The sequence below is a fragment of the Oryctolagus cuniculus genome, chromosome 13, assembly GCF_051225735.1.
Source record: "Oryctolagus cuniculus isolate XC-2025 breed Fujian yellow rabbit chromosome 13, ASM5122573v1, whole genome shotgun sequence".
NCBI lineage: Eukaryota > Metazoa > Chordata > Mammalia > Lagomorpha > Leporidae > Oryctolagus > Oryctolagus cuniculus.
In genome coordinates, this window is record NC_142879.1 from 66,683,823 (window position 1) to 66,709,616 (window position 25,794).

The 25,794-nt window shown below is 40.9% G+C and overlaps 1 protein-coding gene across 4 annotated transcripts in view; it reads left to right on the top strand.

Moving 5' to 3' along the window:
* The window catches only part of CNST (consortin, connexin sorting protein), a 91,681-nt gene that overhangs the window by 41,081 nt on the left and 24,806 nt on the right, over positions 1-25,794 (top strand). For 2 of the 4 annotated variants that reach the window (XM_051820807.3, XM_070055629.2), the window contains 6 exons: positions 9,046-9,251; positions 17,606-17,636; positions 20,382-20,468; positions 20,913-21,027; positions 24,022-24,043; positions 24,207-24,303. In XM_051820807.3, coding sequence (XP_051676767.3) covers positions 9,046-9,251; positions 17,606-17,636; positions 20,382-20,468; positions 20,913-21,027; positions 24,022-24,043; positions 24,207-24,303 — 558 coding nt within the window. The remainder of the gene's footprint in view (positions 1-9,045; positions 9,252-17,605; positions 17,637-20,381; positions 20,469-20,912; positions 21,028-24,021; positions 24,044-24,206; positions 24,304-25,794) is intronic. The other 2 variants (XM_089311681.1, XM_089311680.1) reach the window with 2 other exon arrangements.

A 25,794-nucleotide genomic window follows, 5' to 3' on the forward strand; every position in this document is an offset into this window, starting at 1 on the left:
GGATCGGCACAGCTCTGGCCGTTGCGGCCATCTGGGGAGTGAACCAGCAGATGAAACACCTTTCTCTCTGTCTCTACCTCTCTCTCTGTAACTCTGTCCTTCAAATAAATAAAATAAATCTTAAAAAAAAAAAAAGGAATAGTAGTTGAGATAGTTAAAATCATCAAACTACAAGAAAACTAGTAGTTCCTCAAAAATATAAACTTGTAACTATATAATCCAGCCATTTCACTTCTGGGTATCCAGTATAAGAATTGAAAGCAAGGATTCAAAGAGATCCTTGTACCCCAAAGTTCATCACAGCATTCACAGTAGCCAAAAGGTAGAAAACTCTACAGTCCATCAATGGATGAATGGATAAACACAATATGGTCTATGTATACAATGGAATTGCATTCAGTTTTTAAACCAGTTGGTAATCTAATGCATGCTTGCACACAGATGAGCTTGGAGAACTTTATACTAAGTGAAAAAAGCCAGACATAAAGGACAATTATTAATGATACCATTTATATGAAGTGCTTAGAATAGGCAATTCATAGACACCCAAGGTTGAATGGTGGTTTCTAGGTTCAGGATAAAGAGTGGAATAGGGAGTTAATGTTTAATGGATCCAGAGCTGTTTGGGATATGAGAAGGTTCTGGAAATGGATGGTGACAATGGTTGCTCAACACTGTGAACGTATTTAACATCACTGAATTGTATGCTTCATAATGGTCAAAATGATAAATACCATGTTTAAGAAAATCTCCAGAAATGTATGGCTTGATGTGACTGTTTCGCTGAGTTCTAAAACACAAGTTCTTGACAGTGTTTTCTGTATTTTACCATATGCCAGCCACTGCAGTACTGCTTTATGTGGACTATCTCATTCACTCCTCACTGCAGCCTTATTAAGCAATATTACAATTAGCCTTCATTTATAGATGAGGAATCTTATGACACAAAGAGATTAAGTAACTTGCTCAGTGTTCTATGAATATTGCTCATGATTGGCACTCAGAATTTGATTCCGGGCAATCTGATTTCAGACTCTGAGTCTGATTGTTACATGATACTTTCTCGCTTTTGTAGAATTTTGAAGTGTGTTTAAAGGAATTCTCTCTTAGTTGACTTAGCACAGTTTACTGCACAGCAGTTATCACATATGCTTTCTTCTGAGTGTGTTGGTAGCTGTGTTGCTGCAAAACAGTCTGCCAGGCTCAGCAAGACAAGACATGATCAGGTGAAAGGTGGACAGTTCACTCTTACAGCAGGTGATGGGATTTAGTTTGTTTCCATAACTGTTTCTGAATGATGGGGTAATTTTCTCTCAGATTCTCTTTTTAGAGATTATTTATTTTTATGCATATCTTTATCTGTTTGAAAGGCAGAGTCACAGGGAGAAACAAAGAGATATCTTCCATCCACTGGTTTACTCCCTACATGCCTGCAACAGCTGCTGCTGCACTAGGTGCTAGGAACTCCATCCAGATCTCCCAGGTGGGTGGCAGTGATCCAGGTATTTGGGCCACCATCTACTGCCTCCCAGGTGCATTTTCAGGAAGCTTGGTCTGAAACAGCTGTGGGACTGGATCCCAAGCATTTGATACGGGATTTGTGCATCCCTAGTGGCAGTGTAACTCACTGTGCCCAAAACACCAATCCTTCATATGTTTTATTTGACCTGGCTAACTATGGTGAAAAGGACTTGAATCACTTTTATCAAATAAAGTATTTTTATAAAATCAGTGAATGTAGTTCTGTTTTCTAATATCTACCTAACAAAAACTCTGCTTTTTAAAAAAGATGCATTTATTTATTTGAAAGTCAGAGTTACAGAGAGAAAGATGTCTTCCATCTGCTGGCTCACTCCCCAAGTGGCCAAAATGGCCAGTACTGAGCCAAGCCAAAGCCAGGAGCCTGGAGCTTTATCCAGGCCTCCCACATGGGTGGCAGGGACACAAGTATTTGGGCAATATTCCTCTGCTTTTCCCAGGCCATTAGCCAGGGAACTGGATCAGAAGTGGAGCAGCCAGAACACTGCTGGCATCACAGGTAGTGGTTTTGCTCACTACACTATAACACTGGCCCCCAAACTCTGCTTTTATTTGAAAAAAGAGAGGTAGCAGACTTGAAGATAATCAAAAGAGCTTCCTAGTTTATTTCTTACCTAAATTAAAATTCTTAGAATAGTCCCTATGTTAATAAGCTAGTATCTCTCATTTAAAAGATGGGGAAATTAAGGATTAAGGAGACTGATTTGTCTGGTCATAAAGCCAAAAAGTAGTGGATTTAGGATTCAAACCCAGGCCACTTGATTTAGATGCCATGCTCTCATTTAATTTCTTTGATTTTTTTTTTTTTAAGATTTATTTATTTGAAAGGCAGCGTTACAGAGAGAAGTTACACAGAAAGAGCTCTTCTGTGCTGGTTCAATCTAGAAATGGCGCAACTGCCAGGGCTGGGCTTAAAAGTTAGCCTGCCTAGATTTACTGATTTCAGGTTCCACCTGTGGTTGCCTTGGCAAGGCCAGACCAAGTGATTTTCTTGATCTTATGCAGTCTGCCCGCCAGGCATTTCCCTACCCCTGATCTAAAGCCTGTATGCGAGGCGGTGTATTTACATTCTGAGTAGTAGAGTACGGTATTTGAAGCATATTAAAACTTTAAATAGCCCTACCTCCATCTCCAAATATCGCATTGGCTTAGCCTGTGCTGCCAGTATCACCACCATCCGAGGTATAATCATTGCCTCTGTCTTTACCTAGGCCTTGATATCATCTGTGTCACTTCTTTCAGATCTCCATGTTGTTTGCAATAATTTTAGTTCTGTTGATTACTTAGCATCTTCTTGTGGGGAGTTTGTAACCATCCTGTCATATTGTTTTCCCTGTCATGCAGAGAAATGGTTCTGTCACTTTCTTACATTTGTTAGATTATTAAAACGTCCCACTGTTTTAAGATAAAGGTGCTGGAGAATACTGCTGTATTCTTCTGCCAAATGCTGTTGAACACTAGCCAGAGATCAATTCTACAGAATTAAAGGGTCTGACGAATGGAATAAAATATCTTAATCAAGATAATTTTCCTAACCCCTGGCACATAGTTGTTACAAATTTTTCGTCATATAAAACTTTTTGCCAGCGCCGCGGCTCACTAGGCTAATCCTCCGCCTGCGGCACAGGCACACCAGGTTCTAGTCCCAGTCAGGGCGCCGGATTCTGTCCTGGTTGCTCCTCTTCCAGTCCAGCTCTCTGCTGTGGCCCGGGAGGGCAGTAGAGGATGGCCCAAGTGCTTGGGCCCTGCACCCGCATGGGAGACCAGGAGAAGCACCTGACTCCTGGCTTCGGATCGGCGCAGCGCTGGCTGTGGCGGCCATTTGGGTGGTGAACCAACAGAAGGAAGACCTTTCACTCTGTCTCTCTCTAACTCTGCCTGTCAAAAAAAAAAAAAAAATATATATATATATATATAAAACTTTTTAATGGGCACATGTGAACTATTATCTCCTTTTTATGGTTTGATGAAGTTGACAAGTGTTAAATTAGGACCTATGAATTTGCCTGTCACTGTCTATATATATTTATAAATAGCATCACCACATTGCTGAATGAGTAGTTTTAACTATAACTCATTTGGCTTTCACAAATGAAAGTAAATAGAATTTTTTTTCCTGTTTCGCTGTATGGATTAATATGTAGCAATAAAAAGGGTAAAATTTATATTGAGTGAAACTTTGTAGTGAAGGGGAAATGACATGTGGAAGAATGTGTTTTAGTTTGACTTTTGTTTGTTTGTTTTTTTTTTTTTTTTGGACAGGCAGAGTGGACAGTGAGAGAGAGAGAGAGAAAGGTCTTCCTTTTTGCCATTGGTTCACCCTCCAGTGGCCACCACGGCTGGCGCGCTGCGGCCGGCGCACCACGCTGATCCGAAGGCAGGAGCCAGGTGCTTCTCCTGGTCTCCCCTGGGGTACAGGGGCCAAGCATTTGGGCCATCCTCCACTGCCTTCCCGGGCCATAGCAGAGAGCTGGCCTGGAAGAGGGGCAACTTGGGAAAGAATCCGGCGCCCCAACCGGGACTAGAACCCGGTGTGCCAGTGCCGCAAGGCGGAGGATTAGCCTAGTGAGCCGCAGCGCCAGCCTGCTTTTGTTCTTAATTATAAATATATTGTTACTAGAAAACATATATCAGAAGAAATTGTAATACTAATTCAGGAATGAAATTAGCTTTCTTTCTTTTTTTCTTTTAAGGTTTATTTATTTGAAAGTCAGAGATACAGATAGGGAGAGAGAGAGAGGGAGAGGGAGAGGGAGAGGGAGAGAGAGAGAGAGAGAGAGAGATCGATCCTCTACCCACTGGTTCACTCCACAGATGGCCTCAGTGGCTGGGGCTGGGCCATGCTGAAGGCTGGAGCCAGGAGCTTCTTGCAAGTCTCCCATGTGGGTGCATCTTCTGATAATTTCTCCCAGGCCATTAGCAGGGAGCTGGATGGGAAGTGGAGCCTCTAGTACTCTAACTGGCATCCATATGGGATGCCTGCCAGCATTATAGGTGGTGGCTTTACCTGCTATGCTGCAATGCTGGCCCCAAGCTATATATTTTTCAAGGAAAACTAAGACTCAGATGACATAAAAAATAATAATATCAAATTTTTCTGAAATCCACATGAAAAAATACAAAAACTTTATTGTTGCAGTGAGCAATTTTTTTAAAAAAAGATATTTATTTATTTGAGTGGTAGAGTTACAGATAGTGAGAGGGAGAGAAAGAGAGAAAGGTCTTCCTTCCGTTGGTTCACTCCCCAAATGGCTGCCATGGCCGGAGCTATGTGGATCCAAAGCCGGGAGTCAGGTGCTTCTTCCAGGTCTCCCATGCAGGTGCAGGGCACCAAGGACTTGGGTCGTCTTCCACTGCCCTCCCAGGCCATAGCAGAGAGCTGGATTGGAAGAGGAGCAGCCAAACTAGAACCGGTGACCATATGGGATGCCAGCGCCACAGGAAGAGGATTAACCTACTACGCCACAGTGCCAGCCCCAAGTACTTTGTTATTATTTCAGATATTTTAGTACATTATAATGGTGTCAATTCATGATCCGTTTAAATACTGATGATTATGTTAGTGTTCATTTTCTTCATTGTTGCCTTTATGAGAAATAAGTTCAGGGCTGGTGCTGTGGCACAGCAGATTAAAGCCCCGGCCTGAAGCATCCCATATGGACACCGTTTCTAGTCCTGGTAACTCTTCTTCCAATCCAGCTCTCTGCTATGGCCTGGGAAACAGTAGAGGATGGCCCAAATCTTTGGGCCCTTGCACCCGCGTGGGAGACCTGGAAGAAGCTCCTGGCTTCGGATCGGCACAGCTCCAGCAGTTGCAGCCATCTGGGGAGTGAACCAGCAGATGGAAGACCTCTCTCTCTGTCTCTACCTCTCTTTATCTCTTTCAAATAAATAAAATAAATATTTTAAAACTATAAAAAAGGAAAAACAAGTTCATGGAGTGTCCTTCCCTGCTAAAAATCAATGAGCTACAATGAAATGGAGGAAGCTTAAATGTTACTAAATGAAAGAAGCCAATTTAAAAAGGCTGTTTACTGTATGATACTGTGTAGGGGAGGGAAGTTCTATCATGTTCAAAACTATAATAATGATAAATAATAAACCAAACATTTTAATACTCCATCATAGTTCTTATAATCCCTACTATTCACCACTTTAGCAATATGAGCTTTATTGACCCTTTCCTCTGAATGTATTTTAGTCTCAGAAGTGACTTGTCAATCTTGTGTCCTTTTCCATTCAAGTGACAGTAAAGTCTGTTTAGGCTGAGGGCTTGGGAGCATGCTTGCTTTTGCACACACTATTTCATTTAATCTTATGATGTAAAGATCATAGCCCTCCATGTAAAACTAATAAGGCCATATTTTAAGTGGTTTATAATTCCATGTATCTAGACTATGGCTAGAGATTATTTTTATTATTTTATATGTGCTTAAGGTGGAGTATATCCTGGTGATTTGGTAACATCTGTAACAATTTATATGATTAGTTAGCCCATGAAAAACTCCATTACTAAAAGCTTGGGAGAGCTGGAAATAGAAACCTACCCTTTGGTTTGGAGTATTGCAAAGCTCTTCTCAAAAGAGCATGCCATTCTTCTTGCCTGAAAATCTAAAATGCCATCATTGATGCAGTCCACAGCTAGGAAAAGGAGGAACATTGGTTTAGAAAATTTTTTATGAGGGCCGGCACCTGGCACTGTGGCTCACTTGGTTAATCCTCCACCTGCAGTGCTGGCATCTCATATGGACGCCGGTTCTAGTCCTGGTTGCTCCTCTTCCAGTCCAGCTCTCTGCTGTGGCCCGGGAGGGCAGCGGAGGATAGGCCAAGTGCTTGGGCTCCTGCACCCGCATGGGAGACCAGGAGGAAGCACCTGGCTCCTGGCTTCGGATCGTCGAAGTGCCGTCCGAGCGTCCATTTGAGGAGTGAACCAACGGAAGGAAGACCTTTCTCTCTGGCTCTCTCTTTCACTGTCTATAACTCTACCTGTCAAAAAAAGAAAGAAAGAAAGAAAATTTATAATGAGAACAGTTAGGAGAGATTTGTATTAGGCAGGTAACCTTACCTTCAGTTTTCATGTTGCTGTATCATGTTCACAGTGATGATCTACATTTCTTAAATGCCAAATTCTTTGCAGAGATTTTGAATGCTTTGGGTGGTCACATCTAGGGGAAACCACAGAGTTTGTGTAGCCAAGACCTTCATTTCCGATAAGAAACTACAGAGAGTAAAATGTCTAATCCAAGGGTCCTTCTATCTTTGGTAGTAGTCTTTTTTTTTTTTTTAAAGATTTATTTATTTATTTCAAAGTAGAGTTACACAGAGGGAAGAAAGGCAGAGAGAGAGAAAGAGGTCTTCCATCTGCTGGTTCACTCCCCAATTGGCCACAATGGCTAGAGCTGTGCCGATCCAAAACCAGGAGCCACGAGCTTCTTCCAGTTCTCCCACATGGGTGCAGAGGCCCAAGGACTTGGGCCATCTTCTACTGCTTTCCCAGGCCACAAGAGAGCTGGATCGGAAGTGGAGCAGCCGGGTCTCTAACTAGCACCCATATGGGATGCAGGCTCTTCAGGCCAGGGCGTTAACCTGCTGCGCCACAGTGCCGGCCCCTGGTAGTAGTCTTTAGCTCTCTCTCACTGAAAATTAGCATTATGAAATTCTTTTTTTTTTTTTTTTTACCAAGAAGCAGCATAAGGTAGTATTTGTAGTTTAATAACTATATGGGAAGAATTTTATGAAGAACAGAGTATAGGAAACCAGCTTTATCACAATCTGTATCTGGGGCATGGGAGAAGAGAAAAAAAAACACAAGTTCTGTTGGTGTATTTGTAGTTCTCTATGGAAAGCTCCACACTGGCATTCTTTTGGTCTTGCCATCATTGTGGTTAGAAAATTGAAAGGCAGAAGAATCAGTTGTGTTTTTTATAAATTTTGTCCCTGCAAAATGGCAGCCATCACTGGGCCTTATAATTCTAGATGCCATCTGATATAAAATTTGTAGAAGAGAATTCTCTGAAATATAAGTAATCACAGTAGGTGATTATTAATAAAGAGGTACAATTCTTAGAATTTTAGAGCTGAAGATACTGTGCTGGGTATCAATACTATGGTATCTGGATTCACCTCTATGCTACAGGAGTTACGATCTAACAGACATTAACACCAATTACTGTAATGCAACTCAGCATACTACAAGGCTGTATATAGAGTTCAAATGAAAGTAAGATGACTTCAGATTCATGTTACAGGGAAAAATATGGCTTTTGCTAGAACATAAATAGGTGCAGACAGGAGGAAACTATGTCAGTGGTTAGAATCTGTAATTGCTTAGACAGGCATAGAGTATTTTACTAGGGAGATAAAGAATGGAGCCCTCTGGCCAGAACAGTGGGTTTGTTTAGAGGCCAGTAGAAGGCAGGGTTCTGGATGCACTCTAGTAGGAAGGCAGCCTTCATCTTGGTGCATCCACACTAAGTTCTTAGAAAGCTCCTTTCTAAGGCAGACTAGCATATTTGATTTGAATGTGCAAAGTAGAACTGATACTGGGATATCAGGGAAGGGTGACTGTATAATTTTTTTATTTAATTTGTGCACTTTAAGGAGCTATGGGTCAAGCATTTATTTATTAAAGAAGTTTGTATTAGTTGGCCTCTTTTTATTAGGGAAGATAGTTCAGTGTCCATTAATTTTGACACCAAAATGCCTGTCACTCTCCGGGGAGCAGAAGTAGTTCTCATGTTATCAGGATGAAGTTTAAAGAGAAAAGCTCAACTTCCTTGGCCATTTCATATGATAACATCTTGAACTTCTTGTTCAGTTCTGTTTCCTTTTGGGCAAGCGAAGACTTAAAATTATAGCTAATCCAGTTTTCCTCTTGGAGAATCAAATCTTTGGTCAGCTTGCAACCTGCACACTTTTCTGTGAATCTCTTTTAATTAATACTCTTAATTAAAATTCTGCAAATGTGGTTTATATGTATGCTAATAGAAGCAATCAGATGTCAGTGCAGTCTTAATTTAATGAGGATTGTTAATTATGCTTTGAGGCCAGTGCTGTGGCATAGTGGGTAAAGCTGACGCCTGCAGTGCTGGTGTCCCATTTGGGCGCTGGTTTGAGTCCCAGCTGCTCCACTTCTGATCCAGCTCTCTGCTATGGCCTGGAAAAGCAGTGGAAGATCGCCCAAGCCCTTGGGCCCCTGCATCTGTGTGGGAAGACCTGGCAGAAGCTCCTGGCTCCTGGCTTCAGATCAGCCCAGCTCCTGCTGTTGCAGCCACTTGGGGAACGAACCAGCAGATGGAAGACCTCTCTCTGCCTCTGTCTCTGCCTCTCTATAACTTTGCGTTTCAAAAAATAAATATATCTTTAAATAAATTATCCTTCCTGGGAGTTTTTTCATGTGGTCAGTTTTGTCTGAAAGTTTTATGGTTAATAGGCATAATTATTTTTAAGATGTTCCACCATGATGAAAGTTTATCCTCACATAGGCATGTTCTTTACCTCTTAAAGGACTTTCATCAGAAGTTGCTGCACCTTTAATGCAAGAAATGATACAAAGTGCAGCCACTCATGCTGCTGATGATGAAGAGGCTGCTGAAGTAAATGCTAACGATCAACCAGAATCTCCAACGCTAGTTCTGCAATCATTGTTCTCACTTATACGAGGTGAAGTTGAACAGTTGGATTCAAGAGCACTTCCCCTTTGCCTTCATCAGGTACTGGGTTTAAAACCTTCACCTTCAGCATCATTAAAATTCTGTGCTAGTGTTTGGAATAATCTAAAAACCAAATTCTCTGCGGTTGATTCTATCCCATTCATTGGTGGTGAGCCCAAGGGGACAGTGACTCTGGATCATTGACTGATGGGAAATCTGACACATCATTCACTGGTGGCCATGTCTAGGCCCTGAATAAATCATTAGAATGGCTAATTCCCTATATTTTGTCATGAAGCTGTACAAATAAGAGTCAACATAGCAAGAGCCTACTAATCACCAACTAGGTATCCAAACCTAGGCTAGATACTGGGAAACCAAAAATTACCTAACAGAGTATGTCCTTAATAAAGCCTCTGTGCATAGGAGAAACAGGTAAATAAATATAGAATCATGTAGTTAAGTGTTAGAGTAGAAATTATGTTCAGCAATACGAAATGGTGGTTAACCTTGTCCCATAGGCATTAAGAAAAGAAGGTAACTCTTGAGCTGACTTTTATGGGATGATTAAATGCTCACTAGAACTCACAAAACAAAGTAAACTGGTACCAGAAGAAATGCATGATTGGGATTCTGCTGGAGGAAGAGTTAGAAATAGACATAGAAAGTGAAATTGTATGGCTGGTGAAATTAATGCAAAACTTCTAAAAATTTTTATTTAGTTTATGTTATGTATTTAAAAGATAAACACTGAGAAAGACAGAAATTCCCATATGCTGGCTTATTCTCTAAATATCTGCAATGGCTGGGTCAAAATGAGAAGATAGGATTCACTCTGAGTCTCTCATGTGGGTTGCTGGGATCCAACTACTTGAACCATCTCTTGCTGTCTCTCAAGCACACATTAGCGGGAAGCTGAAATCAGGAGTGGAACCAAGATTTGAATGCAGGTACTCCAGTGTGGTTCCAGGCATCACAGGGAGTTAATTGTTAAACCAAATGCCTGTCCCTGGAAGTTTTTAATTATGAGAGTGCCAGAATAAGATTTGAACTTTAGAAAAATAACTCTCCTGATTATTAGGAGGGTAAATGAAGAGGTGGAGAGTCTTGGGAGTGGGAGGCCTTTAGGACAGTGATTCAAACCTTTTTTTTTTTAATTTAAGAACTTATTAAGAAAAAATTAAGATATTTCTGAACAACTTTTTACTTTCACTTAAAATGTAAATACTAAGTACATGATAATGGGGAAAGTTTTGCTTTTTTTTCATTTGCTTCTGTTTCACTTTAACTTTTGCAATGAGATTTTTTTTTTAATTGAAAAAAAAAATAAAGTATCAAGCATTATGGCACAGGGGTTTAAGTTGCCACTTGGGGGCCAGTGCTGTGGCATAGTAGGTTAGGCCTCTGCCTGTGGTGCCAGCATCCCATATGGGTGCCGATCTGAGTCCCAGCTGCTCTGCTTCTGATTCAGCTCTCTGCTAATGGCCTGGGGAAGCAGCAGAAGATGGCACAAGTGTTTGGGCTCCTACACCCATGTGGGAGATACAGAAGAATCTCCTGGCTTTGAGTCAGCCAGCTGCAGCCATTGCAGCCATTTGGGGAGTGAACCAGCAGATGAAGATCTCTCTGTCTATAACTCTGCCTCTCAAATAAATAAATAAATCTTTATATAAAAAAAAGTGTCACTTAAGACACCCGCATCCTATATTGGAATATGTTGTTCAAGTCCTGTCTGTGCTGCCTTTTTTTTTTTTTTTTTTAAATTTATTTGACAGGTAGAGTTACAGACAGTGAGAGAGAGAGAAAGACAGAGAGAAAGGTCTTCCTTCCGTTGGTTCACTCCCCAAATGGCTGCCACGGCTGGTGCTGTGCCAATTTGAAGCCAGGAGCCAGGCACGTCCTCCTGGTCTCCCACATGGGTGCAGGGGCCCAAGCACCTGGGCCATCCTCCACTGCCCCCCCGGGCCACAGTAGAGAGCTGGACTGGAAGAGGAACAACTGGGATTAGAACCTCGTGCCCATATGGGATGCTGGCACCGCAGGTGGAGGATTAACCAAGTGAGCCATGGCGCTGGACCCTGCTCTGTGCTTCTGATCCAGCTATCTGCTAATGCATCTGGGTGGCAGTGAGTGATGGCCCAAGTACTTGTGTTCCTCCAAGCCACATGGGGGTTCCAGGTGGAGTTCCTGGCTTCTGGCTGTCGTAGGAACTTGGAGAGTGAACCAGTGGAAAATCTTTTTTTAAGTAAAATATCTTTTTTCCCAAAGTGAGAAAATGCAGATTTTTACAAATTTGTATTACTTCCTTGAATAATGGTCTTGAATTATTACTGGAATAATGGACTTGAATATTGAAAACTTAGGAAAACTTGCCACACTGAGGAACACCAAAGCAGCTTCCTTATCTTTCAGACTTCTTGACCCCACATGGTGCATTGAGGCTACAAAGTCTATATCAATGAATAATTGCTTAAGGATAATAAGCTTAATGGCATTGTAGATTATGTAGGAGAATATCCTTGTTTTTGGGAGATACATGTACAGGTATTTAGGGATAAAGTAACATTAATATCTGCAATTTACTTAAAGTGTTTCAGTGGTGGAAAATATATAAGATAGGGAGAGTCAGAAAGAAAGAAAATTTGGCAAAATGTTAGTAATTTACAAATCTAGGTAAAAGGCATATAGTTGTTGATTTTACTTGAACTCCTCTGGGCAATTTCAGTTAATAGTTGGGGGACAAGACATTTTAGGAGAATGGGCATGTAGGCACATCCCACATCAGCGTACCTGGGTTTGATCTCTGATTCTGGCTTCCAGCTATTAGGACCCTGGGGAGGTAGTAGTGATTGATGGCTTAAGTAAGTTGGTTCCTATCACTCTTTTTTTTTTTTTTTTTTCTTGACAGGCAGAGTGGACAGTGAGAGAGAGACAAAAAGAAAGGTCTTCCTTTACCGTTGGTTCACCCTCCAATGGCCGCCGCAGCTGGCGCACCACGCTGATCCAATGGCAGGAGCCAGGTACTTATCCTGGTCTCCCATGGGGTGCAGGGCCCAAGCACTTGGGCCATCCTCCACTGCACTCCCTGGCCACAGCAGAGAGCCGGCCTGGAAGAGGGGCAACCGGGACAGAATCCGGCGCCCCGACCGGGACTAGAACCCGGTGTGCCGGCGCCGCAAGGCGGAGGATTAGCCTAGTGAGCCGCGGTGCCAGCCTCCTATCACTCTTGTGCAAAGTGTGGCTCCTGTCTTTGCCCTAGGCCCTTGCAGGCATTTTGGGGGTTGGGGAAGTAAACCAGCAAATGGGAGCTCACTCTCTTTTTCCCTCTGCCCCCAAGTTAAAATTTTAAGGTTTTTGTTTTGTTTTGTTTTGTTTGTTTGTTTGTTTGTTTGTTTTTTTAATCTGAGTGACACAGAGAGATCCTCTATCCACTGGTTTACTCCACAAATGCCGCAACAACCAGTGTTGGGCCATGCTGAAGCCAGGAGTCTTCAACTCCATCAAGGTCTCCTACGTGTATGGTAGGAACCCAAGTACTTCAGCAACATCTCCTGCCTTCAGGTCCATTGGCAGGAAGCTGGTTTGAAAGCAAAGGTGGGACTCAATCCCCAGCACTCCAGTATTGGATGTAGGCAATTCTAAGAGGCAGTTTAACCCACTGCACCACAATACCCACCCTTAAAAAATTTAAATTCAAAAGAAAGAACAGGGGCCAGCACTGTAGCGCAGCAGGTTAAGGCCCCAGCCTACAGTGCCAGCATCCCATATGGGCGCTGGCTTGAGTCCTGGCTGTTCCACTTCTGATCCAGTTCTCTACTGTGGCCTGTGAAAGCAGTAGAAGAAGGTCCAGGGCCGGCGCCGCGGCTCACTAGGCTAATCCTCCGCCTAGCGGCGCCGGCACACCGGGTTCTAGTCCCGGTCGGGGCGCCGGATTCTGTCCCGGTTGCCCCTCTTCCAGGCCAGCCCTCTGCTGTGGCCAGGGAGTGCAGTGGAGGATGGCCCAGGTGCTTGGGCCCTGCACCCCATGGGAGACCAGGAAAAGCACCTGGCTCCTGGCTCCTGCCATCGGATCAGCGCGGTGCGCTGGCCGCGGCGGCCATTGGAGGGTGAACCAACGGCAAAGGAAGACCTTTCTCTCTGTCTCTCTCTCTCTCACTATCCACTCTGCCTGTCAAAAATAAAAAAAAAAATAAAAATAAAAAAAAAAAAAAGAAGAAGAAGGTCCAAGTCCTTGGGGCCCTGCACCCACGTGGGAGACCCAGAAGAAGCTCCTGGCTCCTGGCCTTGGATCAGCTCAGTTCTGGCCATTGCGGTCATTTGGGGAGTGAACCAGCAGATGGAAGATCTCTCTCTCTGGCTCTACCTCTCTCTGTAACTCTGTCTTTCAAATAAATAAAATAAATCTTTTTTTAAAAAAAGAACATTTGGAAATAGAAAGTGTAGACAAATCTTTGGAAGGCATTTCTATCACTGAGCTGGAATAGTCTTTCCTACTGGCAGGTAAGCCTATAGCAGAAGCAAATCTACTAGAAAATCACATTTTTAAGCAGGAAGATGATAATCATATCTGAAGATTATTTAATTTTTTATGTCCCAAAATAAAATCTACTCCTACTCCCAGGAACATATTGGTTTGCTGAATCTGGTGGATTATGATTCCTAAATATCTCAGCACTCTATCCTCTTTGGAAAAGGAGCTTAGAGAATATAGTGGTGGTTCAAAGCCATGGGCTTTGGCTCCACCACTAAAAAGCCAAGTGGCTTTCAGTTTCTTCTTCTGTAAGGCTGTAGACAATTAAATGAATTATTGCATGTAAAAGCACTTAACAAAGTGTTTGATACACAATAAAAGCCAAATAAGCATTAAGTCTTATAACTACACCCTTACTGTCACTAATTCTAAGATTACTTGTTGAAAACAAGGCTGGAGTTAGCAAAGATATGCTGAAGTCCTCAGGAAACTGAGACATCAGGGAACAGCAGTCAGCTAATGGCTGCCTCCTCAGCCACAGAATGCGGAATATCCTGTCATCTCCCAGGGGACAAATTAGGGAGGGGCGGAAGTTCAGTTGACTTCCCAGCACACCATACTGTGCCTTTTCACCTAGAATCCACGCTGGGTGACATTACTCACTTTTTCTGCTGAAACACTTTAAAATAATTTGCAAACATTACATTGCTTTATCCCTAGGTTCTTACAGCTATCTTCCAAGACCAAAGATATTACCTTACGTAATCCACAAGGATGTTATCAATCCCAAGAAATTAGAACAGAACAGTCTTTCTTTTTCTTTTTGGACTTTTTAAACATTGATACTTATCAAGAGAATAATTGTAGAGAATTATCAAAAGAATATTGTAGAATATCCCACAATTAGACACTGTCTGATTGTTTCTTCATGATTTGATTTAGGGTAAAACATTTTGGGTCAGAATTCTGTTGAACATGCCGTGTCCAGTTCTCTCTTGGACTCATTTTCCAGTGGTGCCTGTCCCCACAATTCCAGCAACATTGCATCATGATGGGCACTGGTACCCATGCTGTCGAATCTGGTACTCAGTCCTCATCTTATTGAAGTGTTAGGAGCTTTGATAAGTTGATCAGAGTCCAATTTTTGAAGGGAGGTGGACAGGAACAGAGACAGAAGAGACAGGGACAGGGAGCGAACCACCTCCACTGGTTCAGTCCCCAAATGCCTGGGAGCTAGGAACACAATCCAGGTTCCCATGTGAATGGCAGGGATCCAACCATCTGAGCCACCACTTAACTGCTTCTCCTTCTCAGGGTGCACATTAGCAGGAAACTTGAATTGGAATGGACCTGGGACTTGAACCCAGGAGCCCATGTGGGGTGTAGGCATCTCAAGTGTTATCTTAACTGCTGTTCCAAACCCTGTTCCATATATTCTATTTTGAAGCATTTTCTTTATTTATCTTTAGGGATTGCTCATCCTTGGCTTTTACCACCTACCTCACTGACCCTGCCTCCTTAATGCTCATTTGCTGAATTCCCATACCCTACTCATTTTTAAACACTAAAGTACTTCAGGGTTCAGTTCTTGACCCTATTCTAATTCTGTACTTACTGGATGATTCCATCTAGTCTTGTAGGTGTTGTACTCTTCCTTTCCTGAACATCGTCCAGACTTCACAGCTGCCTGAGATTTCTAATGGGCGTTTCAAATTAAATCTCTGAAACTGAACTTAGATTTTTCTCCCAAGTCTACCTCTTTCACAGTCTTCTCTTTTGTTAATTGCCAGCTCCATCCCTTGTCTTGGTAAACTTACTAGGGGAGCATTTTTATAAGGAGGTACTCTGTAAACTTATTTTTCAAGCTTTCCTTTCTCCTGGAAATGCCATTTACTTTTAAGGCATTGGGTACCATGACTATAAAATTGCTTTGTAGTATTAGAACTGCCACAGAAACCAGAAAGCTAATTGCAAATTACATTGCTGCAGTGCTGGAAAATCTGATTTCATAATAAGAGTGGACTCCATCAAAGCTTCTCAGATAAGAGCTATTTATAAGTAACTTTGTGCCACATGTAAGCAGATGCACAAGGGTAAAGGAAATGGCTTTGAAGAGCCAGATGATCTACTTGAATGGGCAGCCTGAAACTATATCTCATTTCATATGTAAAAGGGAAGTTCTGTACAGTGCCATTGACTTTTCCACTGGAAGTTCAGAGTTGAAATGTTCTTGATTTATTTTAGGTATGACCTATGGTTTGCTGATACTGTCTCCTAAGCACTGTGTTCATGTCCACCCCATTGGTCTCTGAAAACAGGGCAGGATGGGAGTATTGACACCACAGAAATGAGGGAACACTGCAGATGAGGGTTCTCTCCAACACTCTGTAGCTATTAAATAATTATCAGCATGCCACTGGTTGACCATTACATGAAATTCTTATTATATAGACTGAAAAAAAAATGGTTGTATATTAGCAATTTGATTAGTTTCAACCTAGTAATTCTGCAACATATTGTCAGAACAATAAGCTGATAAAAGAATCTGAAAATCAGTTTATCTCCTGGAAAAATCTCAATATTACATAAGTGTGAAATCCAACTTTAGAGTTAATTGAAATTTTACAAAGATGATTCAGTCTAGTCATCTGCATTGCTTGTGGAAAAACATTAGATCCAAAGCATATTTATATATACTCTATATTTATCCATTTTCCTTTACAAATATGTTATTTCTGGGGTGGGCGTTTCGTGTAGCTGTTAAGATGTCACTTGGAACACCTGCATCCCATATCAGTTCTGATCAACCCCTGGCTCCACGCCCCATTCTGGCTTCCTGATAATATGTACTCTGGAAGGCTGCAGATGATGACTCAAGTACTCGATCCCTGCCACCCACCTAGGATACATGGATTGAGTTTCCAGATCCTGGCTTTCGCTGGTCCAGCCCTGGCTGTTGGCAATTGTGTCAGCAGTAGACAGGCAGAAGGAAGATGGATCTGTCCCTCTCTTCCTCTTTCTGTCTCACATTCTATGTTTCTGTCTCTCTCTCTGTCTTTCAAAGAAAAGGAAAATGAAAATAATAAATACACTTTAAAATATGCTGTTTCCTGTTCCCACTGGTGGATTTGGGAAAAGCCATTCCTTTTTCTTGCTAGTTTATAGGTTTGACAAGCACTTTATCACTCTTCGCTTTGTCAGTCACCAGGAAAATGGAGGTAGTAATCTATATATAGAATACCTATAGAATACCTTTTTTTTTTTTTGCTAGAGATCTAGTAAGAAGCAGTGAAAACTTCTGAATTTAAAAGTACCTTAGAATGAATCTCTGAAATGACAAGCCTCAACTGGAAGCAGTCCTGAGTCTCTGAACTCTGTCTAGAGTTCTTTATACTTTCAGCACTTTGTACATACTCTAAGCATCATTACTCAACTGTTAGCACATGGCCTAGCCTTTTCTTAAATATCAAAACAGAACTAAAAGTCAGAGTCCCACTAGGTCTTCGGCCACCAGATTGTGAAATAGTTATGAAATCAGTGAAGTGTTAAGATCTCACGTGCTGTGAGATATTTCTACTTTCTAGTTTATAATAAACAATCATTTTTTGCTCATGTTATACCTTTATAAACTCCTCTAGCATTTTCCTCATTCTTTAGAGAGTTCTTACTTCTAAATGCTAATGAATCAGAGACTTGGTTTGACTTGAAGTAGGACAGGGAGAATGAGATTGTGTGAAGACCAAAGAATGTCTGTGTTTGCTTAGTTTGAGATGAGTGAATTTGTTCTGTGCTCACAATCAAATTTCTTCTGAACTGGTGAAGATAATTAGAATTTTCTTAGTTTGATATCAGAAACAGTTTCAAAATAGTGGTTAATTTCTGCCAAATTTATCTTTTCATCTAAATGTTAATTTTATTTTCTCTTTATTAATTTTTTTAACAGATAGCAGAATCCTATTTTCAGGAGGAGGACTGTATCCTTTTTTTAATTACAGGAAGAAATTCATAGAACTCTTAGAGTTTTTAATGTTGAGGTATCTACAATAAAATGTGCAAATCATATGGTTTGAGCGGATTTTGACAGTTCTAATACCCATGAAACCACCTCCGAAAGCAAAGTGTATAGAATTTCTGTCACCCTTGAAAATTCTGTAGAATCAACCAAATTTGACTTCCCATAAATAAGCCTTAATTCTAACCAAAATTAACTTGCTGGAAAATGAAATTTTAAAATGTCATGAATTTTCATTTTTTTATTAAACATACATACAAATCAAGTAATATTCATACAGAAAAGCATGTTAGGTATATTAAAGCTATATAGCTACAGAGAGAAGGTTAATTCTTCACTAGCAAAAAGCACAATAAATGTCAAGTGAGATCTTCTGTTAACTTTTGTATAGAAAAGATTTCTTTCCTCATTTATTTTAAAATTTCAAAAATTGCTTTTCTCATGGGACAGTGGCCCAGTATGTGCTATCTAGAAAGAGTGTATTATCAACATCTGTTTTCCCCATTCATGTCATTTACTTCCCTAACCTTGTTGACTTGTACCACATCTCTGACCAGATTGAAGGGTAAGCAGTTACCATCTGGAATCCTGTCAAGAAAATGTGATGCAGCGTCAGACAGTAGCAGTTTATTACTGAGTGCATTGGAAATCTAGTTCTGCAAATAAAGATGGAACCCTCCCTCCCTTTATCTCCCAGATAGTGCAGTGTAGACCCATCAGCATCAGCATCCCTGGGAGCTTCTTGGAAATGCAAATTCTTGGTACTCAGAATCAGAGCTTTTAGAGAATCAGACCCATGAATCTGAACTGAACACATTTTTCAGATAATTTTTAATTTCAGTCAAGTTTGAGGAATACTGGTATACTTTTAGGTATAGAAGGTATACTTTTAGGTATGGAAGGTAGAGAAGAGGAAACATTCTAGTTTCTCCTTCACCTCTTTTGTGATTTGTGGGATCTTTAAGACTACAAATTAGAGGGAGAACTAAACTCTGAGTGCTCATGGGAAACATGAAAAGCTAAACTGTGAGTTTTTCTCTTTCTTGTTCCTATGTCAGCATTTAGAACATTGCCCAAAGGAAGGTAAGCAATTGGACAGTGTATCTTCATCTTAAAAGATGCAAGTATGAAAAAAAAAAAGGCCGACACCCGGCTCAATAGGCTAATCCTCCGCCTGCGGCGCCAGCACAGTGGGTTCTAGTCCTGGTCAGGGTGCCGGATTCTGTCCCGGTTGCCCCTCTTCCTGTCCAGCTCTCTGCTGTGGCCCGGGAGTGCAGTGGAGGATGGCCCAAGTGCTTGGGCCCTGCACCCCATGGGAGACCAGGAGAAGCACCTGGCTCCCGGCTTCGGGTCAGTGCGGTGTGTCGGCCACAGCGGCCAGCGGCCATTGGAGGGTGAACCAACGGTAAAGGAAGACCTTTCTTTTTGTCTCTCTCTCACTGTCCACTCTGCCTGTCAAAAATTAAAAAAAAAAAAGATGCAAGTATGTGGCCATGCGCCGCGGCTCACCAGGCTAATCCTCTGCCTGTGGTGCCAGCACCCCAGGTTCTAGACCCGGTTGGAGCGCCGGTTCTGTCCCGGTTGTTCCTCTTCCAGTCCAGCTCTCTGCTGTGGCCCAGGAAGGCAGTAGAGAATGGCCCAAGTGCGTGGGCCCTGCACCCGCATAGGATACCAGGAGGAAGCTCCTGGCTCTTGGCTTCAGATCGGCGCAGTGCACTGGCTGTAGCAGCCATTTGGCAGGGGGGTGGTGGTGGTGGTGGTGGTGGTGGTGGTGGTGAATCAATGGAAGGAAGACCTTTCTCTCTGTCTCTCTCTGTCTAACTCTGCCTGTCAAAAAAAAAAAAAAAAAAAAAAAAAAAAAAAAAAAAGATGCAGGTATGTGAGAGGCAGGTGAAAAGGCAAACAAAAAAATGGGATCACATGATAATGAAAATCACTGTGTTGAGTTAATTACAAAACATCTGTATAGGTTTTTTGCTCAGTCATTATTTAGGCATGTGATCCTTTGATTTTATGGGAAAAAAGAGAAGTATACAGGTTCTAGGAGTCCATTTGGATCCCATTCCAATTAAATTACTTTTCATTGAGTCTGCTAGAGAAATATTAGCAAGCGGTCACCCTTAAATATTAAGACATTCTTTTAGTTTCTACTATTTATTGATAATATGGAACTGAAGTAGCAACTACATAATATGCTACTTTAAAATTTATGTACTTTGAAATCAAGAAATAGTACTTTAAGTATGCTTAAGTTTAATAATATTTAGAGACTTCTCCATTTTTGGTAAGCTGAAAATTTATCAACTTCTGTTGATTATTCATTTTAAAATATAGGACAGTTAAGATGCCAGCTAAGATATCCACATTCCCAGATTCCCATATTGGAGTATCTTGGTTCGCTCTACAGTTCTGGCTCTTGTCTAGCTTCCTGCTGATGCAGACCCTGGTAGGTAGTGGCTATGGACCAAATAATCCTGTGCTTGCCACACAGATGGGAGACCTGGATTGTGTTTCCGGTTCCCAACTCCTGACTTTTGGCCTGGCCCACCTCTAGCCATTGAGGTATTTGAGGAATGAACCGATACTTGTTGGTGCTGTCTCTCTCTCTGTGTGTGTGTGTCTCTCTCTACCCTCCCCTGCACCCACCTCCCCAATAAAAGAAATGTAAGTAGTCTGGATTTCTATTTTCCTTAAATTTTCTATACAGATGAGAAAGCAATGAAATTCATTCAGCTTGAACGATTATATCATGAGCAATTGCTTGCAAATCTTTCTGCCATTCAAGAACAGTGGGGTGAGTAGATACTAACACAGAATGTAGAAATAGCAGTAACCTAAGAAATTGCTATCTAGAGTTAACATATTTTATGAAATCAGGAAACAGATGTTTTTCAACAATAAAGCTAATGTTTCAGAAAACGTAGTATTTTTTTATGTGTCTTCCATTGTGAGAAAATTTTTTTCTTTGTGTTTTGCTTTTCATGGCACTGCCAAGAAAAGAACACTTGCGTTTGTTTGCATTCTTCTGATCACGTTGCATGCCCTACAGGCTAATTTAATCTCTAGAATGACATTTACTTATGATGAAAAGTGATCCCTTGATTCTAATTGTGTTCATTTTTTGAGTTTAGGGGGATAACTTTATATGCTAATCATTATCAGTGGTGTCATTTAACTATTTTTCTGTGCTAAATATGCTTTGTAAAAGCCAATGACTAACAAATAACTTTCAATTTAGAAACAAAATGGAAAACTGTACAGCCACATACAGTTACATCTCTAAGGAATTCAGAAAAGGGATTTAATGGTGAAGATTTTGAACGGCTTACTAAATTTTGCACAACACATCAAGAGTAAGTATATCAGACTTTGGTTAGAATAAGTTGGAGTAAAATATTGAAACATAATGGCATTGAGTATTTGAAATACAAAATCTGTTAATGTTTTCAACTGGATAAATTTTAATAGGTGTAATAAAATTATTATTTTCTCAGGTTTCTTTATTACATTAAACTCAGTAAATGATTGACTTTTTTAAGACTTATTTATTTATTTGAAAGGCAGAGTTACATAAAGGCAGAGAGAGAGAAAGAAAAATCTTTTTTTTTTTTTTAATTTTTTAAAAGATTTTATTTATTTGAGAGGAAGAGTTACAGACAGAGGGAGAAGCAGAGAGAAAGGTCTTCCGTCTGTTAATTCACTCCCCAAATGGCTGCAATGGCCAGAGCTGCGTTGATCTGAAGCAGGGGCCAGGTGCCTCCTCCCGGTCTCCCACGCGGGTGCAGGGGCCCAAGGACTTTGGCCATCTTCTACTGCTTTCCCAGGCCACAGCAGAGAGCTGGATTGGAAAAGGAGCAGCCAGGATTATAACTGGCACCCATATGGGATGCCAGCGCCGCAGGTGGAGGATTAACCTAGTGTGCCACGACGCTGGCCCCGAAAAATCTTTCAACCAGTGGTTCACTCCCCAAATGGCCATAATGGTCAGAGCTGGATCAATCTGAAGCCAAGAGCCAGGAGCTTCTTCTGGGTCTCCCAAGTGGGTCCATAGGCCTAACCACTTGGACCATCCTCCACTGCTTTCCCAGGCCACAGCAGAGAGCTAGATCAGAAATGGAGCAGCCAAAACTTGAACTGATGCCAATATGGGATGCTGGCATTGCAGGCAGCAGCCTTACCTGCTATGCCACAGTACCGGTCCCAAAGATTGACTTCTTCAGAGATTCAGAGGATCCTTCTAATTAGAAGATTTTAAAAGATAACATAATTTTGATCTCCTTTAGGTTAAGAGAACAGCTAACTCAGATGGACAAAATTGTGTATACAGATTTTATTTATTCTAGTTACTTGCTACTGTTTATATATTGTAGTCAAACACATAGTAAGAGTAGTTTAATGTTGGAAAACAAATATACTACACTAGTTCATCAAAATGCTGCAGAATGAAAGCTAGATACACCAGGTAATCTTCAAATTTCTTGACTTATGTAAAGGAATTTGATGTTTTTAGGCTAAATTATAGTAGTAATAAAGTGTTTTAAGTGTTAAAAATTTGATTGTTTTAAGACCTAGAACTCTGAAAGCAAGGAGGCATGAAAATGTTTAAAGTAGTGGAAATTTCTGAGATTTTGAACATAAGTCCTCAATATACAGGCTAAAAGATTTTTCATTTTACTGATAACTTTTTTCTATCAGACTCATGGAAAGAGTGCCAGTAGTTGTTGCTTAGCTCATACAGCAGATAGAAAACTTGCTTTTAGATCTGCCATTTTGGGAAACCAGTCTTTGAACAGTGATTTTATGTTCAGAGGTGGATGCTTGTTTGACTCTCATGATGATAATTTTCTTTTATTAGTCACTTTGTACCTTTGAAATAGTATTTTCAGAAAGTCTCATTGTTAACCGTATTTCTTAGCATGTTCAGTGGTTAACTTTGAATTTTGTAGCATTTTAAAATAATGGAATTATTTAAAGTAGAGATTATTTTCTTACTTTGAAAATACTCAATGTAGGAGTGGGCATTGTGGCCCAGCAGGTTAAGCCACCACTTAGGACTTTCTTGTACTACCTCTGCTTCTGACCCAGCTTCCTGCTAATGCATGCCCTGAAAGTCAGCAGACATGGCTCAAATAACTGGAGTCTCTGCAACTCATGTGGGAGACATGGATGGAGTTCCTGGCTCCTGATACCAGCTTGACTTTTACAGGGATTTGGGAAGTGAACTAATCTCTCTTTCTCTTTCTCTCACCCCACCCCACACCTTCATAAAAAAAAAATACTTGTTGTAGATACATCTCCCCTTCCCATGGAACTGATAACTTCTTAATATGTTAATGATTTGGTTATTTAATCAATAAATATGTATTAAACATAATATTAGTATGGTTTCCTTGTGCTATAGAATTTAGATAATTCACCCCAAATTACTGTTAAATTTTGACATTTAAAAATATTTTTCAGTTATACATACAGGAAAGTATATAAGCTTGATGAATTTTTTCGGATACATATGCATGTATGTAACTCCCACCCTGAGCTAGGTACAAGATACAGGGTATTATCTAAACCCCTCATAAGACCCCCTTATGAAAATGTCAAGTCTGTATCTACTTTCCAACAATATATTTGCCTATTTTGTAAACTCATATAAATGGAGCCACATAGAATGTAAATTTTTGTATCTAGCTTCTTGCACCCATCATCTTGTTTGTGTTACATGTTGTTGCATGTAAGAGTAGTTTGCCCTGTTTTATTGCTCTGCAAATTTATTTCTTCTGTGACTGTGTAGCAGTTTATCCGTTCTACTGTTAGTAGCCATTTGTTTCTGATTTTTTAGTATTATGAATAAAACCATCATGAACGTTTCCATGCATGCCTTTTCTGGATTTATATGTTCCCTTTTCTTTGGTATTCCCCTAAACTTAATATTTAAAAGTTACTTTTGTTATCTATTTTCATCGATAATTCCAACAAAATTATCATCTACCGTAATCTGTTTTAGACTCTAGTAAAATAAAATGAAATTTTCAAATAATATGTATGTGTGTGAAAGGCTTTAAATACACTATTAGCAAAAAATTAACATCCCCATTTTTATTGTATTATTTCAACATTTGGAGCTTCTTCGGGGGTTTTCAGCAGTAGTTTGCTACCTAAGGAGGTTAACACATGACATAGCTGCACTTTGAACCATGTAAGCTGGTGTAGGGTTTCAGCCATGGAAATCTTCTGAGCTGATATTAGAATCCAGGAGAGCGGTATTTTTTTAATAGCCATTTCAGTAACATTTATTTGGAAGCATGTTGCTGCTGTAGTTTGTTAATTTTTTTTTCTCTTTTTTTCTACAGTCCTCTTTTATCCAAGCATAAGGTAAGAGATTATTTCTTATGAAAATATTTGTAGAAAAACATTAGTGTCATATGTTGTTGTATGGGCTGTTAATAAAATAAAGAAACCTTTCTTATTTTTAGCTTTCTAAATTAATACAACCATTTACAAAAAAGATTGGTTTTTTTTTTTTTTCATGTTTTAGATAGCAGCTGTAGAAAAATCCCTGGGAAAAAAATGTTTTCCACAGTTCAGAGCCCCCGAAGATCCAAAGGAAAGAGGAGCTACAGCCAAAGAGTTGGGTATGTTTTTAGATTAAGTTGGAGAGGGCCATTAAAAAGACCTGCCCCTGTGATCTTTTAGAAATATCACTCTCAACTGCTGGGAAGGGATTTTTTTTTAAAATTTACATTTATATACATAACTCTCTTCTAGAAAAACAGCAAAGCAAGATTTTTTATGTTGTATACATACCTAGTAGTAGGTACTATAAAATACCTAAATTATTATAAAAGCGTAAAATTATTTCAAAATTTTCAGTAGGCAATTCTTTGTATCTAACAACATGAAAAGTTTGTACAGAAATGCTCTGGAATATAATCGGTTTTGGTATATTTAGACATCCTTTTCTCTGGACTTTATAAGAAATTTGTTGTAAAATCTAGATATTTAAAAGCTCTAATCTTGTTAATTTATCTGTGCCTGTTTGTTCTGTCTCATTAGTTGTTGACTAATATATAATGTACTTTAATTGGTGTATATACATTTCTACCACCTTATCTTAAAAGATTTTTAGAGGGGCAGGCGTTGTGGCACAGAAAATGAAACTACTTACAGCACCCACATCCCATGCCCCAGTGCCAGTTAGAGTCCTGGCTATTCCACTTCCAGTCTAGCTTCCTACTAATGCATTGTGGGAGGTAGCAGATAATGGCTCAAGTGCTTGGACCCCTGCCACCCATATGGAAGACCCAGATTCAGTTCCTGGCTCATGATTTCTGCCTGGCCCAGCTGTAGCTGTTGTGTGGACATTTCTCATCCCCTTCCCCTCCACACCTTTCCTTGCCTCCCTGGTAGCCACTCTGCCCTTTCAGGTAAATGATTAGATGTTGGGGGGCACTATGGCATAGCAGATAAAGCTGCCGCCTACAGTGCCAGCCTCCCATATGGGCGCCGGTTTGAGTCCCTGCTGCTCCTCTTCCAATCCAGCTATGGCCTGGGAAAGCCGTGGAAGATGGCCCAAGTCCTTGGGCCCCTGCACCCACGTGGGAGACCCAGAAGAAGCTCCTGGCTTCGGATCAGCCCAGCTCTGGCCATTGCAGCCATTTGGGGAGTGAACCAGTGGATGGAGGACCTCTTCCCTCCCTCCCTCCCTCCCTCTCTCCCTCCCTCCCTCCCTTCCTTCCTCTCTCTCTTTCTCTCGCTTTGCCTTGCAAATGAATAAATAAATCTTTTTTTAAAAATTTTTAAAAAATGCATAAATGTTAAAACAAACAAGGGCCAGCACTGTGGTGTAGAGTGTTAAGCCTCCACCTTTGGTGCCTACATCCAGTATGAGCCCCAATGTCCCAGTTGCAGCACTTCCAATCCAGCTCCTTGCTAATGTGCCTGGGAAAGCAGTGGAGGATGGTTCAGGTGCTTGGGCCCCTGCACCCAGGTGGGATACCCAGAAGAAGTTCCTGGCTTCTGGCTTCAGCCTGGCCCAGCCCTGGCTATTGTAGCTATCTGGGGGAATGAACCAGAGGATGGAAAAATCTCTATCTCTCCCTCTCTCTCTTAAAATGAAATAAGAT